At 36.8% G+C, this 18,786-nt stretch overlaps 2 protein-coding genes across 2 annotated transcripts; both read right to left on the reverse strand.

The window, feature by feature from the left end:
* Nucleotides 1-7,410: 7,410 nt before the first annotated feature.
* On the reverse strand, nt 7,411-9,174 carry LOC127103524 (uncharacterized). The gene has a single exon (XM_051040777.1). The coding sequence runs from the start codon at nt 9,172-9,174 to the stop codon at nt 7,411-7,413; it is 1,764 nt and encodes a 587-aa protein (XP_050896734.1).
* Nucleotides 9,175-10,166: 992 nt separating this feature from the next.
* Nucleotides 10,167-11,234, reverse strand: LOC127103525 (uncharacterized). Its single transcript, XM_051040778.1, has one exon. The coding sequence runs from the start codon at nt 11,232-11,234 to the stop codon at nt 10,167-10,169; it is 1,068 nt and encodes a 355-aa protein (XP_050896735.1).
* Nucleotides 11,235-18,786: the final 7,552 nt, after the last annotated feature.

The raw sequence follows: 18,786 nt of genomic DNA on the forward strand, positions 1-18,786 counted from the left end.
AGCATATTGTAATATTTGTCATGATGTCAACTCATTGCAAAAAGAATGGGACCAAAAAGCCTCCTGAGCAAGATGCCCCATTGAGTTGAACATGGTGACTTGGAACTGAAGAAATCACCATTGCCCGAAATTTGAACTTCACTAATCTCAATTCCACGCCAAATTAGCATGTGGTTTGGACCTAAACTTGTTTAACCAAGTCTCCAGAAGTTAATTGACTCTTGAAACGCATCATTTGGCTGAGTTTTGATGAGTTGCAAGTCACACTTTTCTCACTTCATGATCAAATTCATTTTACACGAATTCAGTTTGATTCCACACGTATTTGGATCCAAACACATTCCCTATAAATAAAGGAAGCTATTTCATTCATTTCCAAGCTTTTGAGAGCCAAGAAACCCCTACTGCAATCTAAAGTTTTCCAGAAAAATTCAACTATCGTGTTCTGAATTCCAGCTTATTTCAATCCAATTTCTTGATTCCGTTAGCATCTTTGGCATCCTCTGAAACTTTTGCAACAATTCCCAAGCTCTGAGACCATTTGAAGTGCTCTAACTAGATCGAGCTTCATCAACTTCTGATCACCATTTGGACAAGGTTGTTCGGAGTACCATTTGAACTCAAACAAGTTATCACAATGTAGTCATCCATTCTGTGATGCTTTCCCCTAACTTATCTAGTGTTGATTGATCGTGTTCATCATTTAATTTTATTTTTCATGGCTTGCTTACTTCTGAAACTTCTTTGAAATTCCCCATGCTCAATTTAGACAAATGAATTTGGAGCATGAGATTGAATTCAGAATGAGAAGAGGATCACAATGGTGGTGGTATCATGTTCTAAATTTACCAAACGATGAAACTCCGGTGAGAGATCATCAGAGAAGATGAACAGAGTGTTCCAGGTCGTCTGAGCTTGGCCAGACACGTTGGACAAACAAAATGTTTTGATTGGTTCGTTTTGAATTAGATCTCGTGTGTTGTTTGTTTTGGATTCCATCGTACACCCTAACCCGAGGAGTGTTGGATCTGTCACGTTAATTAATGAGACGTGATCCAATGCTCTGTGTTTTTTCTTTTAAAATTCATAGTAATTTCATTTTTCATCCATAAAATTCCAAAATAATTTCTAAAATTCTCTTTTATTTTCTTCATTTGATTTTTATTTTTTTGCATTTTATTTCACTGATTTTCTATTTTTTATGGAATTTTTCTTTTCTCCTTTGTTTTAATTGGTTTAAAAATACTTTTCTGCATTTTTAAATTCTGAAAATTTTATTATGTGCTTCTTATTTTATTTCCAATCTTCCATAATTTTCTTGGCCATTTATTTGGTGTTTTGAAAGACTTTATGGATTTTTTATTTTATCTCTATTTTAAAATTTATTTAAAAAATAGTTTTTGTGAATTTTTATTTCATTTAATTTCATTCTATATTTGTATGAGCTTTGTGAACTTCTGTTGGCCTTGGATCATGTTGGTTTGGATCATAAGTTCCATCAAACTCAATGGATCTTGAATGTTGATAGGGTGAAAATCCTAATCCACCAATATGGATGATTGATTTTGATGATGACTTGATCAAACCTTTGATCCAGTTTGGATGTGACTTCTCTTGTCTCTTCTTCATCTCTTTCTTTTCCTCTTTGATCAATTGGATGACTTGTGTCCATCTTGTTCATGATGTATGGGTTGGTACTTGATGAACTTTCATCATTTCAAATCTACCTATTAGTTGATCATGGATCAGTTAAGGTACTTTGGATTGATGCATAAATTTGTCCTAAGCACTATAAAGTATGAATTAAAGTAATGGACCATTCTCCTAGCCTTTGTGCTTGATCATTTCTCTTTTTTTTGTGGCATGGTTTTAGTAGAATGATTTACATATCGTTTCTCTAGTATGCATTAACACAAATATTATTATTGACCGGCCTCAAATAGTTGTGCCTTCTACATAAGTCCAATTATAATTACTTAACATAGCGCTAAATTTGTCTCAAAAGTAAGGCATTTTCATAAGTGAGATTGTAAGTCTTATATTTCTCATGGTATTGTGTGAAAATATTGCTCCCTTTTTATTTGTGAGAGATAGTGGCATACTTGTTGGTTTTTATCCAAGTTGGAGCCCTTCTCATGATGATGTATATGTTCATGTTTTCATGCTTATGGGTGAATAGTTTAGTGTTCTCCAAAAAATGACCAAAACATCTTTCATTTTTTATCAACTAACAGAACTTACTGACGTTTTATTGTATTAATTGTACTTTAATGTCATTTATCTTATGCTCTTTATTCTTTTGTCATTTACTTTATGCTCTTATTTTTTAGCATCTTATATCATATTATTTGTACTTATGTTATTTGTTCTTTGTCCATTTGGACTTTCATTTTCTTGTAAAAGACATTAATAAAGGAAAAACCCTGAAAAAGAACTTGGTTCTCTTGGTTCATGGACTTATGGTTACTATCCTTAGCATTGTTGTGGAGTTATGGACTTAGAATTAGGATCTTAACCTTTGCTTGGGAACTTATGATTTGAGACCTTGGGATTCATCTTATACCTTTGACTTTGGACTTCTTTTATACACTTGTTTGAGTTGCTTTGGTTTCATCTGATACATGGGTTATTATTTGCTTATTTGGCTTGCTTGAGGCTTAATCCAAAGGAGGGAAATCTTGCTTGACTTATGTCATAAAGCTTGCTATCTCTTGGTTAGACCTTTTCTCTCTAGGTTTTACTTTGTGCTCTAGGATAGTCTCTTCTCCCCCCCCCCCCCCCCCCCCCCCCCCCACCGCCCCTTCTTTAATTTTTAAAATCTTCTCCCTCTTTTCAAAAATCTTCTTGATTTCAAACTTGAACCACTTTCTCAATAAACCTTGACCTTTGTCAAGTGATTTTCAAAACCTTTCCCTGATAAATGCTAATCCATCTTGAGCATATTCAGACCAATTTCAAAAGACTTAAAAATGCATAACTCATTCAAATTATTTTGTGCATTTTGTGCACTTTTCCTTTTAAAACTTTTCTCAAAGTTTAGACATGAGTTATTTCAATAGTTGAGATATAATTCTCCTATCCCCATAGTATTGATGATAATTCTTTTCCATCTAAGAGAGCTAGTGGCATACTTGTTGATCTTTATCCAAGCTGAAGCCCTTCTTTGTGGTGATGTGAAGTTCTCATACTTGTGGGTGACTAATTGAGTATTCTCCTTAAAATGAAAAAATGTATTTTCATTAAAAATAAATCAAAACAAACATCTTTGATATTTTTACCACGAACTACGTGGATTTGATCCTCCATTGCGCTTTGTTGGTACGTAGGCATGAGACTTCAAAAGTCTTGGCAAACACAAAAATTAAGAAAAAACATACTTCTTTTCCCATCTCTCCAATCTTTTGCAAACAACACCCCTTTTCAAACCAAGTGTACATATTTTCAAAGAGGTTCCCATGTAGTACCATAGATGTTTAGGGTGTTAATACCTTCCCTTTGCATAATTAACCCCCTGACCCTTATCTCTTTTTATTAGTTTTATTTTAAAACTTCTTTGGGTTTTGTTCATACTTTTTCCCTTTTCCTTTGTAAATAATAAAAGCGCGGTGGAGACTCTTGCTTTATGAGTTAAGTTAATCAATAACTTAATATCAAAAAATTTACCGCTACAGAAAAGTGGCAACTATGCTAAGGAGTAGTCCTCAGTAAGTTTAGCCTATCTTTATTTATGTGTATATATTATGTTTGTTGTTGTTTGTTATTATTTGTTCTGTCTGGTACATGGTGATCCATGTGTGGTGTTTGTTCTGTCTGGTGCTTGGTGATCCCTGTGTGGTGAGATAAGTCCTATACCCAAACTTGAGAGCTCTTATGATAGGGGGTGGTATAGTCTTGTTTGGCTTACGTGGAGTTAATCTTAATAAACTGACTTGAGATCCCCCGCTCAGTTGAGGCCCCTTCGGGATTACTGATGTCACACGAGTAGTCGTAGTTGACATTACTTTTTCCGACCTAAGATCCTGAGAAGCTGAGGACCTTAGAACCCTTAACCCATCTTGGCCTTTTAGGATGTAGTGCGGTGGCTATTCTGGTGTAAACTTGAATTAGTTGTTACACGATACTACATTTTGACGAGTTTCTCTCGAGAATATTATTGGTTGGCTAGTAGTCGTTTAAGCCGGTAATATCCAAAAGATTAATTATGACTCTGGGAACTCTTTAGAACACGTGCGATTATACCCTTAGTACATACATTATAGGTTGGATTTTGCCCTTGGCTCCATGCTCGTGACTGGACCTTTGGACCTTATTTGTGTGCCTTGTGTGATCCTGTTTGTGATTGTTGCATCATGCATTCATTGCATTCATGAGCATTTTTCTCAGTTTTCAAGGAACTTAGAGACTCTTTTTGCAAACATCGCATATATTTTTAACCATGGATATTGGAAGAAGGAACACTCGGAAATACAGTTTCAGACGTCCTGATCTCAGGGAATTAAGGAAGCTAGCATATTTTGTGGACGATCCTAAGGATTTCAGAGACCATTTTGGGAGACTTTTGTATGTTCTATCTACTGATGTTGAAGATGGTCTTCTTTGTACTCTGTTTCAGTTCTATGATCCCGTTTACTGGTGCTTCACTTTCCCTGGTTATCAGTTGTTGCCTACCATGGAGGAGTATGCTTATCTTTTGGGAATGCCAATTTCTGATAGAGTTCCTTTTAGTGGGGTGGAATGAATTCTTGAGTTTAGAGTTATTGTTGAGGCTATTCACTTGAGGAAATCTAACATAGATGCTAATTTCATTGTCAAAGGAGGTATCAAGGGGCTGACTTTAAAAAATTTGATTGAGAAAGGTTTTTCTTTTACCAATGTTGTTAGCATGGTGACTTTTGAAGTTATCCTTGCCTTACTCATCTATGGTTTGGTCATGTTCCCCAACATTGACAATTTTGTTGATGTTAATGCTATTAGGATATTTTTGGTTGGGAATCCTGTTCCAACTTTGCTTGGTGACACTTATTTCTCCATTCATCATAGGACTTCCAAGGGGGGTGGAACTATTGTCTGTTTTACACCTTTACTGTACAAGTGGTTTATTTTGAACTTGTCACAGTATCCTATCTTCAAAGAAAACAAGGGTTGTTTAAGGTGGTCTCAAATACTCATGTCTCTTACCAATGATGACATCATTTGGTATTCTTCTGCTTACGACAATGTTGAGATTATTAATAGTTGTGGGGAGTTCTCTAATCTGCCTCTTCTTGGTACACAAGGAGGAATCAACTACAATCCGACTTTGGGAAGACATCAACTTGGGTTCTCTATGAAGGATAAACCTAATAACAATGTGTTAGAAGGTTTATTTTTCCAGGAAAGGAAAGACACTCAAGGGTTGAAATCTAGGACGGTACATGCTTGCCACAATATTCATAAGAAAGGAAAAAGTGAGCTTGGATTGAAGAATTGTGTAGCTTTATAGCCTTACACTAGTTGGGTGAAGAAGAGAGTAAAATAATTCAAGATGACATACGCTTATGGAAGACCTATGTCTTTAGTAATGGTCAAATCACCCACTATTAAAGGCATATAGGAGTTGCAAGAGGCTTTGGATAAGATGAAGCAAGTGAGTGATGATTGGGAAGACAAGTTTCACACCTCACACCTTGAGAAAGTAGAATTGCATAAGCAGTTGAAGGAAAAGGATGAATTGATAGAGTTACTCGAGCAATGTGTTGTGAAGAGGTCAAGGAACCAAGAGGATTTATTTTCCTCTAGCATTTCATCTACTCACATTCTTACTTTCGGTGTTTGGAAAGGCATTATAGACCAGCTCGTGATGGAGAAGCATGCTATGAAGAGCAACTATGCAAGAGAGATCAAAAGACTTCGCAAGAAGTATCAACTTCGAGTCGAGTCGTCATCGAATATGATTCCATAGGTCTAGTTTCTTTCCGTTTATGATCATTGAAATTGTATTTCTAATTGTAATCCTTCACATTATTAATAAAATGAGATTTTCAGTATTTCAAAATGTGTTGTTCCCTTTATGATGTTTGCAATTTGTTTTATGTCTAAAAAGTTCCTTGAAAAAATATTCACATTTGAATTTGCATATCATGCATTATTTTGGTCTTTCTTTGAGTAAGTTGGCCATGGGTCTTATTTCTTCCTTTCTTGATCTTCGCTCAGACAAGCTGTCTCACCAATACAATACTCGTGCTAATCAGCTGAAGAAGGTGGATCGTCTAGAGCAAGAGAATCATGACCTCCGCGAAGAGGTGACTACCATCAGGGATAATTATGAAAGGCTCACTGCTATGATGGAAACTCTAGTGGCTGCTCAAAATCAGCTTCCTCCTCCTCCTTAGACTCCGCTTTAGAGGACTGTGATTTCTAAAATTGTCTCTACGCCTGTTTCTGTGGCTCTAGCCAGTGCTCTACAAAACCTTATACTTCCTAGTTTCCAAAGCATCCTCATCAACCTCAATGTAACTGAACAAAGAGAGGTGGCTTACCATAAGATCTTCCTCACCAGACACAATCACCAACTTATCATCAATAACAAATTTCAGTTTTTGGTGCAAGGTGGAAGTCATGGCCCCAGCGGCATGAATCCACGGTCTTCCAAGCAAACAACTATAATTTGGATTAATGCCCATAACCTGAAAAGTAATTTCAAACACATGTGGACCAATTAATATTGGCAGCTCCACCTCCCCTATGACGGTCCTCCTTGGCCTCATCTCAGTCCCTTGATATGCCAACTTAGCGAGCGTCCTCTTAGGTAAAACATTCAGAGAGGAGCCAATGTCCACAAGGACTCTTGTTAGGGTATCTTCTTGGCATTTTACAGATATGTGCAAAGCACGGTTATGATCTTGGCCATCCTTCGTCAAATCTTCTCTACTGAAGCTGAGATGGTTGCATGATGTAATGTTGGTAATGACCCCATCAAATTGATAAATAGTAATGTCGTGAGTGACATGAGCCTGAGCTAACAATTTCTGCAAGGCACTCCTATGAGCTGGAGAACTCGTGAGAAGAGACAAAATGGATATCTTTGAAGGAGTTTGATGCAGCTGATCAATAATCTTGTAATCATTATTCTTGATAATCCTCAGAAATTCAGCGTCTTCATCAGTTGTGTTCATCTCTTTGCCTTTGTCGGTAACAGTGGTGGTGGTTTCTTTCGGTGGAATTGGTGGAGCCAAGTTGAACTGAGGGGTATAAATGCGACCATTGCGGGTCATTCTACTTCCCACTGCTATATTAGTGCTTGCAATATTTAGACCTTCTTTATGACCTACTTTGTCAGATCTTTGGTTAACCACAACTGTATCATACTTCCAAGGAACTGCTTTAGTATTCTCAAAAGGAAAAGAGCTAGGAATTTGGACAACCACTGGATTAGGCATATTGAAGAATGAAGATTGGTTCAACTGATTCTGGAATGTTGAAAATTGGCTGAACAATAGTAGAATCTGGAATGTTGAATACTGGCTCTGGAATGTTGAAGATTGGTGTTGTAGTACTTAACTCAGGTAGATTGAAGATGGGTTCAATCATTGCTACCTCATTCTTTTTCATACGACTGATTACTTGCAACACACCTTGGTTAATCAATTCTTGAATATCCTTTTGGACCATTTCATATCCTTTAGGACCAATAGTACATTCTTCACAACTCTTATGGCAATTTTTCAATAAACCTGCCTCCACTAACTTTGCATGAAAATCTCTGAGCGGAGTCTTGATTTTGGTTGCATCAAGAATCAGACCTTCATCAGGCTCATCATCAATAGCATTTACAGACCCATGAGCGGGCAAAGGATTGTTTTTGACATTTGGACTGGTATCCCCAAATGAAAGAATCTTTTTCTCAATCAATTCCCTCACAATATGTTTCAAGGCATAGCAGCCTTCCAAATCATGCCCTGGGGCACCTTCATGGAACAGACAATGTGAATTAGGATTGTAATATGGTGGGAGAGGATCTGGTGGAGGTCCCAAAGGTCTCGGAACAACTAACCCTTTCTTCAACAATGACGGATATAATTCAGTGTAAGACATAGAGATCTGAGGAATCAGAGGTTTTCCACCTTGTCTTCTATTTTGAAATGGAGCAATTTGGCGTGGAGCTGGAGTCCTTTGTTGATAAGCTGGAGCGTTGGGAGCTTGTTGATAAGTTGGAACGTTGGGTGTTGTTTGAAAGATCGGAACTGCTTGGGTCGACTGATACACTGGGACTTGTTGATTGAAAGTTGGTGTAATAGCTGCTACATACGGCTGTTGAGCAAATTGTGGTCGTTGAACATATTGTTGTTGAGCAAAAGATTGTTGCTTTTTCCAAGACTGATTCTTTCTTCTACTACCCATCACTGCATTTGTTTCTCCTTCTTTTTTCTTATGGAAACTGCTAGAGAATTTCTCGGTATTGTTGTTATTGTTGGAATTACTAGCTGAAATAATCATCTTGCCATTTTTTAAGCCAAGTTCCACTTTGATACCCACGGCCACCAAGTCAGAAAAACTTGCAGTCACGCTTCCTACCATCCTTTCAAAAAATTCTGGTCGCACTGTGTCGACGAACCAATATGCCAATTCTTTTTCAGTTAATGGAGGTTCCACTTGAGATGCAGTCTCTCTCCACCTTTGTGCATACTCTTTAAAGGATTCAGAATCTTTTTGGGACATGCTCAACAATTGCCTTCTATCAGGAGCTAGATCCATATTGTACTTGTATTGTTTGATGAAAGCATCAGACAAATCTTGGAAACAACGGATGCGAGTTTGATCAAGGGTCAAGTACCATTTGGAAGAGGCACCTTTCAAACTGTCTTGGAAACAGTGGATCATGAGTTTGTCATTATCCACATGAGCTGCCATCTTTCTATAGTGCATGATGAGATGACTTTTGGGACAAGTAGCTCCTTCATATTGATCAAGGTTGGGTGTCTTGAATTTTACGGGGATCACTAATCCAGATACAAGGCACATTTCTCTGGCAGCAGCACCAAAGATCTGATCACCTTCCATTGCTCTCAGCCTTTTCTCAATGGTTTCAACATTTTCTCTCAGCTTTCCATGTCTTTCATCACCTTCTTCAGACATATCAGGTATATCATACACTTGTTGATGATCATCGAAGTACGGTTGAACTCGAGTGTGCATGGCAGTGGGTGCAAAAGTGGGAATCACTTAATTAATTTCAGTAGTTAATGGAACTGTGTGTTGAGTGGAGTGTCCTTGAGGAGGAGGCACAAAACCATGAGGAAGACCAAAGGGATGCTAAGTTGCTGGAGTAGTAACTGTTGGCTAAGGATTAATCACCGGATTGACGATCTCAGAAACAATTGTGGGTTGAGTATCCATCTTTGCACGTATTACTTTCAACATCTCCATGATTTGACCTATATTCCCACGTAGATCTGTAAGCTCTTCATTGACTCTTTCCATATCTTGCTCTTGCTCGGCCATTCTACGTCGGGCTTGAGCTCTGGTGTTGTACTGGTGTGAGGGTCTCAGTGTGGAAACTATTGGAGAAGAAATGACGAAAATGAGTTTTTATTTTGATAAAAAAATGCAAGTGTGATGACATGTGCATGAATGCAATGAAAATGAATTTTTTTTAAAGTTTCAAGGAACTTAAGAGATAATTGCAAACATCAAAAGGAAAATAACAATGGTCAAAAGAAACTCATTTCATTAATCAGAGAGAGTTACAAAGTTTGAGTAAATTTCCAAAAGTTCTAAACGAAGCTAAATAAAAGTTAAATAAAGTCATAAGGAGATTCCCCTAGTAGCCTCAAGTTGAGATTCTTAATTTGTTCTTCCATCTCAGCCTTCTCGAGCACGAGCTTGTCCATGATCAACTTCCAAGGAGTATCTAACTGAACACCATAGGAAAATAAGTCATCTTGCACCTTCCTCTTTTTGTTGGAGAGCTCTTCTTCATTCTTCATCTTCAACAGCCTTTGAAGTTCTTCATACTCATTGTTGATGATTTGATACTTGTTCTTCCAAGCGTCCCTTTCTCGTTGCGCTGTGATCAAAGCAATCTTCAACTTCTTTGCATCAGTCATGAAGATATAGGTAGGTTCTTTGTCAACTAAAGGCAAAGGCTCTTGGTGAGGATAAGGCATTTTCAAGTTGATGGCCCTATCTTACACCCATTTAAGGTATGGTTCTAAAGAGACACAATTTGTCTTCCCTAAAACTTTCTTTTCTAGCTTATGAACATGGCGCCAAGCGTTCACAATCTTCTTTTTGAGCGCTTTACAATCTTCACATTCCTTAAAGAACAAACCTTCCAAGTGAATATTCTTTGGCTTATCTCTCATTGGATAACCGAGTTGACAACGAGCTAGGATTGGGTTGTAATTGATGCCTCCTTTTGTACCAAGAAGAGGTACATTAGAAAATCCTCCACAACTATCAATGATACTAACTCCATCATAGTCACAACTATACCAAACAATATCTGAATGTGTGAGCGACATAATCTTTTGTGACCATAAAAGATCATCCTTAAGATCCCAAAAAGCATGAGACCTTGGCAAGTGAGAAATAAACCACTTGTACAACATAGGCATGCAACATGTAATCATTCCTCCGCTATGAGAATTCCTCATATGAATAGAGTGATAGGCACCGACAAGTAAAGTAGGAACTGGATTTCCTATTAAGAAGATCTTGATGGCATCCATGGCAACGAAGTCATCAAAACTAGGAAATAGGAACAATCCATAGATAAGTAGAGCAAAAACAACCTCAAACGCATCCACACTCCTCATTCTAGCAAAATACTGAGCTTTGTTCATTAAGAACTTAGTTGTCAAACCAAGCATTTTTCCTTTTATGGTCATGTGATCCCTAATCTCTGACATTTTCAAGTGAGTAGCCTTTGCAATGTCTTGATCTTTGGGATCTTCCTCCAAACCAGAAAATGGAGCTTGACTAGAAATACGAACACCAATCAAATGAGAGTATTCTTCAAGTGTTGGCATAAGCTGATAGTCGAGGAAAGTGAAATAGTGATACATGGGATCATAAAACTGAATCAAAGTAGAAAGACGTCCATCTTCCATGTTGATCTTCAAAAGAGAGAGAAAATGTCCATATCTTTTGCTGAAAGCCTCTGTGTCAATAACCAAAGATCCCAATGTCCTTAGGTCTTCTAACTTAGGCCTCTTGAAAGTGTACTTTTGAGTCTTTTTCCTTCCAAAATCCATGATAAACCTAATGTTTGCAACAAATGTTCCTAAGTTCCTTAAAAACTTTGTTAAAATAAATAAATAATGTTTATGATGCATGGATGCATGGATGCACAAACACACAAACAAGGGTCACACACAAATAGGGTTCAAAGGTTCGACATTGCGAGCATGAGGCCATGGGTCTAACCATCCCAAATGTACTATGGGTTTATTTTGTACCTGTACAACGGGTTCCACAAAGGTTCCCAAAAATCAATGACCCATCTTTCAGATATTATCAACACGCCAATTACTCGGGAGTTAATAATATTCTCAAGACAATCTAATTTGAGTGCAGTATCGCGTATCAACTATTTCAGATTTACACCTTCATAGTCATCACACTACATCCTAACGACCAAGTGGGGTAAAGGGGGTTATTAAGGTCCTCATCTTCTCAGGTTACCCAAATCAATATAGTATGTGTTTTCACAATTGCTTGATCAACAATACTAATTGTAAAGGGAACCTCCACATGAGTGGTGGATTCTCAAGTCAGCTTGTTCGGGATTAAACTCCCTATAAGCCTTCTTGACCATACCACATCCTATCTTATTTATGTACACTCAAGTCCGGGTTAGGACTTACCTCACCACACAATGGATCACCCAAAACAAAGGTCCAAACAAACAAGGAAAACAACTAATAATAACAACACAAATATAATCAAAATAGGCTTAACCCTCTTTCAATGTCTCCCCAGTGAAGTCGCCATTTTTATCGCGGTGAGAATCAGATATCAAGCTATTGTATTAACTTGAATCACAAAAACATTAAATGTTCATCACCGAACTTTAATTTATCCAAGGGAATGGGAAAAGATCGAATAAAACCCTAATTGTGCAATGTAAAAACAATGCGAATAGATCTAAAGTTCGGGGGTTGGTTATACTAAGGGAAGGTATTAGCATCCTCAGTATCTATAGTATCCTATAGGAATCTTTTGAAAGTATTTGTGTTATGTTATTATTTGTTTGTTATTATTTGGAAATGTTTTATTGGGAAGGACCAAAAGGTTTTATTAAGTTTGCTCGCCAAAACTTCGCGGTCATGTGCCTACGTATCCTTATAAAGACGGAATCAGAGCAACCGTAGTTCACCTAACTAATGGTGAAAGAACACTTGGTAGTGGTCAAGGTTCCAAAGGGGTAAGTAAGTGTTCATAACAAACATACTTAAAAACGTTACCAAGTAACTCTTACTTGAATCTAAGTTGAAAGTGAGAATGACTCTAACAAGGTCAAAGGGAAACTAGGGATTGCTAAATTACCTATGACATTAAGTCAATAAAGAGGTCTTTCCCTTGGATTTAGGCAAAAATATAAACAAAAGATAAGAAAGATGAAGAAGATGTTCAAGCATGACATCAACAAATATAAGCACATGATAAAGAAGATGTTCAAGCATGACATCAACAAAGATAAACAAATGGTAAAGAAGATGTTCAAGCATGACATCAACAATGACAAAAAAGGATGGAGAAGATGTTCAAACATGACATCCACAAAGATAAGCAAATGAAGAAGATGTTTAAGCATGACATCAACAAATATATAGAAGCATGATCATAACAATATCAAGCATGGTATGTAAACACATATGTACAACATGTGAACATGAACAAAGATACAATAACATCAATCAAAGATGTATAAAGTTAACATGAATATGAATGATATGGATATATCATCATGAAGAAACAAAAATGAATGACATAACAAAACATGAACATGTATATGGATGTCATAATAAGTATGAATGAACATGTATATGCATGAAGTAAGACATGGTTTGGACATAATATCAACTTAATCGTGAAAACAAGTTAAGGTATTCAAGACATGCATGTTAAGATTTAATATGATCACAATCAAAGGTTCAACATCATACAAAAAGTTTGAACATGTAAGCATACGAGTCATACAAAGACATGTTATTACAAGTTTAAAGCATTTGTAAACACATAAACAAAGACAAACACAAGGGAACACATGCACATAAAGGTCCAACAAGACATGAAATAATGACATGTGAATCATGGATCAATGGAAAAATAAGCACACAAAAGTTCATGGCATATTAACAAAAGTTCAAAGCATATAAACATGTAAACAAACATTAAATTAAGTCAAAAATTAGGTAAAAACCAAGAGGCATATATTAACAACATCAAAAAAAGTTCATATATGATGCACAACTTCATACAAGTCATGCTGATCAAGAAAAATTAAAGTATCAACCAACGAAGGTCATTTGAAATCCTAAAACAATCCTAAAAAGGTACCAACTTTAGACAAGTATAAGTATGTGAAAAATAAATAAATTCTGGAATTTATTTTCATCATCATAAAATAGACAAAGTTATGAACACATAGCAAAAAGAGTGGATTAAAAAGGCTTAGGGATCATCAAGTTATAAGTCTTTGAAGTTATGAAAAATAACAAAAATAAATAGGCAAAAAAACAATGAATAAAAATGGGTCTGGGGCAAACAGGATTCAAATCCCAGACCTCTTGCACACTTAAAGCCTTAACACACACACTCTAACCGTTGGGGCGATGATACATCCATTAATTTACTTACAAACATTAATATATATAATAAAACGATTCCAGAAACTGGAAAATGACATCAATTCATCATCTTCTTCCTCGTGTTCTTGCATGTTTCTTTTAATTTTTTTCTCAAAACTTCAAACAACCATAACTCTCTCAAATTTCCATGAAATTAAAAACCGTAAGAACCTAAATTGCTCTATTTTTCGCAAGGAATCTAATGGTATCATTATCTCATCCTAAAACTCAATGTACAAAGCATGCCAAGGCAAAAACCAGAACTGCACTTTTAATTTCCAAACAATAAAATCTCAATGCATGAGCATGTTATAATGTATACAGTAGCAAGCATACAACAAACACACTATGTACTATATTTTTACTTCAATAAATATTCAAGAATGATGCATGAATAATAGTTTCAAGTGTAAGTGAACTTACCTATTGGAGAAAGTTCAATGCTTCTTCTTAGCTACTACAGAGATAAGAGAGAGATTCTACCAACCTTATTGGTCCTTGAGGATAGTGTTTGAACAATGAGAATGACCAGAAACAACTTGTATTATCTCACACAAATGTTCTTGCAAAATGAAGAAGTAAGATGGTGAATGATAAAATAGAGGTTACAAAACTTGTTCAAGTGATTAAACAAGCTCTAAATGGTGTCTAGAGATGATTTGTGGTATTTGTTTGGAAGATACACGTGGAGAATAAGTTTGGTTAAAGAACTTGCAAAAATAGTGTGTTTTTGAAAATTCTAATGGAATGATAGTTTGATGAATTGTTGAGGGGTTATTGTTGTGTGTTTTGAGTCTTAAGGGATCCCTCTATTTATAGTAAAAGAGTGAGGATTGGAACTGATTAGAAACAAAAGTTGTGAAGTTATGGTTTTGGTTGAGAATGAATGAGAAGTTTGCATGAATAGTTGAGTTTCAAGGAGTTTGTCATATTTCCCTAGTCTCTACAAGGTTGCTTCTGATCTCTTAAGATTGTTTTTGATCTTTAGGGACAAGTTTCAAGGGTGAAAGAGTGAGTTGTTGACATAAAGCTTGCTTTATCAAAGTAGTAATGTGACCTTTTGCAAATTCACCCATAAATGGTATAATGCATTGGACAAAACCTTAACTCCTTATGTAATGCACTTAGGATTCATATAAACATCTTATTATGGAGAGATTTATACACAAGAGGACCTGCAATCAAGAGATTTTCACATTTGAAATGGTTTTCCTCCAAAAATTCATCATGAACATGACTTGAAATTCAAGTTTGGAACCCCAACTTCCCATTTTCGAAACTCACAGCTCATGCATGGGAAAAAATGTACTTGTACTTTTTAACAATCCCCAAACATGCTCTACAACTTTCATGTTTTGAGTTGTTTCTGAATCAAAGTGGATCATGATGGAAACTGACTGTAAAGTTTATCACTTTTTAGGGATCAAAGCTAACTTGAAAATTTTCTAAGTGTTTCAACTTGAGACACCAACTTTATGTCCTCATAACTCAAAATCCTTGCACTTTTATGGAATCAACCCTCTAGGAAAAAATTGAAGTATGGAACAAGAGATTTCATTTGAGCTTTGTAGCAAAGAAAATGGCTGCTCGGATTGGAAGTTATGGCTTGAGAAAGTAGTGCACTTGAACATGAAATTTGGATACTTAGTGAAATTTTCAATGTTTTCAAGATTGCCCTTTTTGCAAGTAACCTCATTTATCTTGATTTTTCTTGATCAAATTCATCAATTAAGCATATACTTATGAATTTTAACTTGATAAGTTCATATTTGATCATAAATCTCAAAATTCAAAGGTTTGACTTTGCAGTGCACTAATTGTGTATCAGATGAATTTGAATTTCTTGATCTTCAATGAATTCAAACTCTTGATCCAATTGAACATCATGGATGGGCCCTAAGATGTACTTTAGTGTGTTGAGTGATGTCTCAAGGCTTGAGATCATGTCTTGATCAAAATTCTCAGATGAAATTGAATGTTGTTGAGAAACCCTAATTAGTGAGCCAGATGAAAGTGAAGCTTGATGCACTTGTGATTAGGCCACAATATCCTTATTTGTTGATGGAGAGATATCTATTGAGTGTATGAGAACTTGATTTATTGATGATTAATCCAAAACTTTGACTGATCAATCCTTTGAGCTCTTTGAGGGAAACCCTAATTCACATATGAAACAAACCAGGCATATCTTGATCTTGAGGTTAGCTATGCATGAATGATGTCTAGGATGAAAATAACTATGAAATCTAGGGGTAAAATTTGGGGTGTGACAGGAAGAATGCTCATGATATGTGCCTAGTTCATAATGTGAAGATTCCACATAAGTTCAAAGTTCCAGATTTTGAGAAGTATAAGGACAACTCTTGTCCTCTGATTCACTTGGTGATGTATGCTCGCAAGATATCGACTCAAACTGATAACGAGTAACTATCAATTCACTACTTTCAAGACGGTTTGCCTGATGTTGCATTGGAATGGTACATGGGACTTGATAGCACCCAGATCCGAACTTTCAACGACCTAGGTGAAGCTTGTGTTCATCAGTACAAGTATAATATTCATATGACGCTGGACAGAGATCAACTCCATGTTATGTCCCAAAAGGATAAAGAAAATTTCAAAGAGTGGGCGCAGAGATGGCGCAAGATCGCTGCACAGGTCAGCCCTCCGTTAGAAAAGAAGGAAATGACAAAGTTATTTCTGAAGACGTTAAGTCCATTTTACTATGACAGGATGGTAGCAAACGCTCCTAGTGATTTTATTGAAATAGTAAACATGGGAATGAAATTAGAATGAGGTGTCTGTGAAGGACGATTGAAAGAAGGTGGTTCATGTGACAGTTCCAAAAGGTATGGGAATAGTTTTCCCAAGAAGAAGGAACATGATGCTAACTCTATGTTGTAATAGAAGCGTAGGAGATCTCCGAGAAATAATCAGCATCATCAGCATATGGCATCAGTTACTCCAGTTATTAGTCCTCCTCCGGTCGTTCAAATAGAACCAAGTTATCAACCAAGTTTCCAACAACGTACCAATCAACAGAATCAACAATAACAGAATCGTGTCCAGATACCTGCACAGTTTGATCAAATTTTGATGTCCTACGCAGAATTATTTCCTGCTTTGACACAAAAGAATTTGGTACAGACAAGAACTCCACCAGTTGTTCCGAAAGAGCTCCCATGGTGGTATAAACTTGATCGTCGTTGTGCATTCCATCAAGGTGCACCTGGTCATGATATTGAAAATTGTTTCGTTTTGAAAGTTGAGGTAAGAATATTAATGAAAAGTGGTATTTTGTCTTTTGAAGACTCTGATCCCAATGTGCAAGCCAATCAGTTGCCTAAACATGGTGTTGCAACTGTGAATATGGTCGAAGGATGCCCTGAAAAATATTGTTTTTTTAATTTCAATTTGATAAGAAGATCCTTGTCCGAGATGCATGAAAATTTGGGCGAGCTGAGTTATTATGAGCATGACCACGCTTTTTGTCACATTTGTTGCAAAAACCCTCGAGGGTGCACTATGGTGAAAAGAGACTTACAAGAGAGATTGGATCAAAATCTTATTCAGATCACGAGGGATAAAGATGAAGATGACATGAGGTAAACGTCATAGTTCCCCATTTTAATCTCCCATAACCATTTGTGATTGCATATAATGGTCAGAAGTCTGTTGTTTCTCCGTTGGCCATTTGTTTGACGGGTCCTACGCCCTACGAGTTTGATAAAGTTGTTCCTTACAAGTACAATACTACCATGGTGGAAGATGGTAAAGAAGTACAAATTCCATCTTTTTCATCGGTTGTAAGCATTGTCGATGTAAGTGGTGTGAGCCGAAGTGGTCGAGTTTTTGCTGATGTAGCTCCTAAGAGAACTAAAGATGTTGTGGTAGAGAAACCAACTCAAGTGAAAACTTATGTTATGCAGTCTGGATAGCCCAGTGGTGTGGATCAGAATTCTGATCAGGATGAAGTGTTACAATTGATTAACAAAAGTGATTTCAATGTGGTGGATTAGTTATTGAATACCCTGTCCAAGATATCCGTCTTATCTTTGCTGATGAATTCAGAAGCTCACCGAGAGGCTTTGTAGAAGGTCCTGGAGCAAGCCAATGTGGATCACGATGTAACGATTGATCAGTTTGATGGTGTTGTGGCCAATATTACTGCATGTAACAATCTGAGCTTCAGTAATGAAGAGTTGCCAGAGGAAGGAAGGAATCATAACTTGGCTCTGCATATTTCCATGAACTGTCAAGAAGATGCCCAGTCCAATGTGCTGGTTGACACTGGCTCTTCTCTGAATGTTATGCCCAAGTCTACCCTATCCAAACTTTCTTATCAAGGTGTTCTGATGAGGTTTAGAGGATTTGTTGTGAAAGCCTTCGATGGCTCGAGGAAGACCGTAATTGGGGAAGTTGATCTTCCAATGAAGGTAGGTTAATGCTTATTTCAAATCACTTTTCAAGTGATGGATATTCATCCTGCCTATAGTTGTCTCCTATATTGTCCATGGATTCATGAAGTTGGGGCAGTGACGTCAACTCTCCATCAAAAGCTAAAGGTTTTGAAGAATGGGAAGTTAGTGATCGTGGGTGGAGAGCAAGCCATGTTGGTGAGTCATCTCTCTTCATTTTCATACATTGATGCTGACAAAGTTGTGGGAACTCCATTTTAAGCTCTTTCTGATAATGCTGTTAAGAAGAATGGGGAATCCATGACATCTTCGAAAGACGCACAACATGTGGTGGAGAATGGTAAACTTTCTAGATGGGGACAAGTTGTTGAACTTATCGAGAACATGAACAAGGCTGGTTCGGGCTTTTCACCTGGTTCAACTCGAAGAGATTTGAAGCGTATTCAGGAAGTATTTCGCAGTGTTGGCTTTATTCATTCCAAAGATTAGTCTGCTGCCGCAATCCTAGAAGATGATGAAGAACAAGAAGCGCCAAA

Source organism: Lathyrus oleraceus, chromosome 7, assembly GCF_024323335.1.
Source record: "Lathyrus oleraceus cultivar Zhongwan6 chromosome 7, CAAS_Psat_ZW6_1.0, whole genome shotgun sequence".
Classification (NCBI taxonomy): Eukaryota; Viridiplantae; Streptophyta; class Magnoliopsida; order Fabales; family Fabaceae; genus Lathyrus; species Lathyrus oleraceus.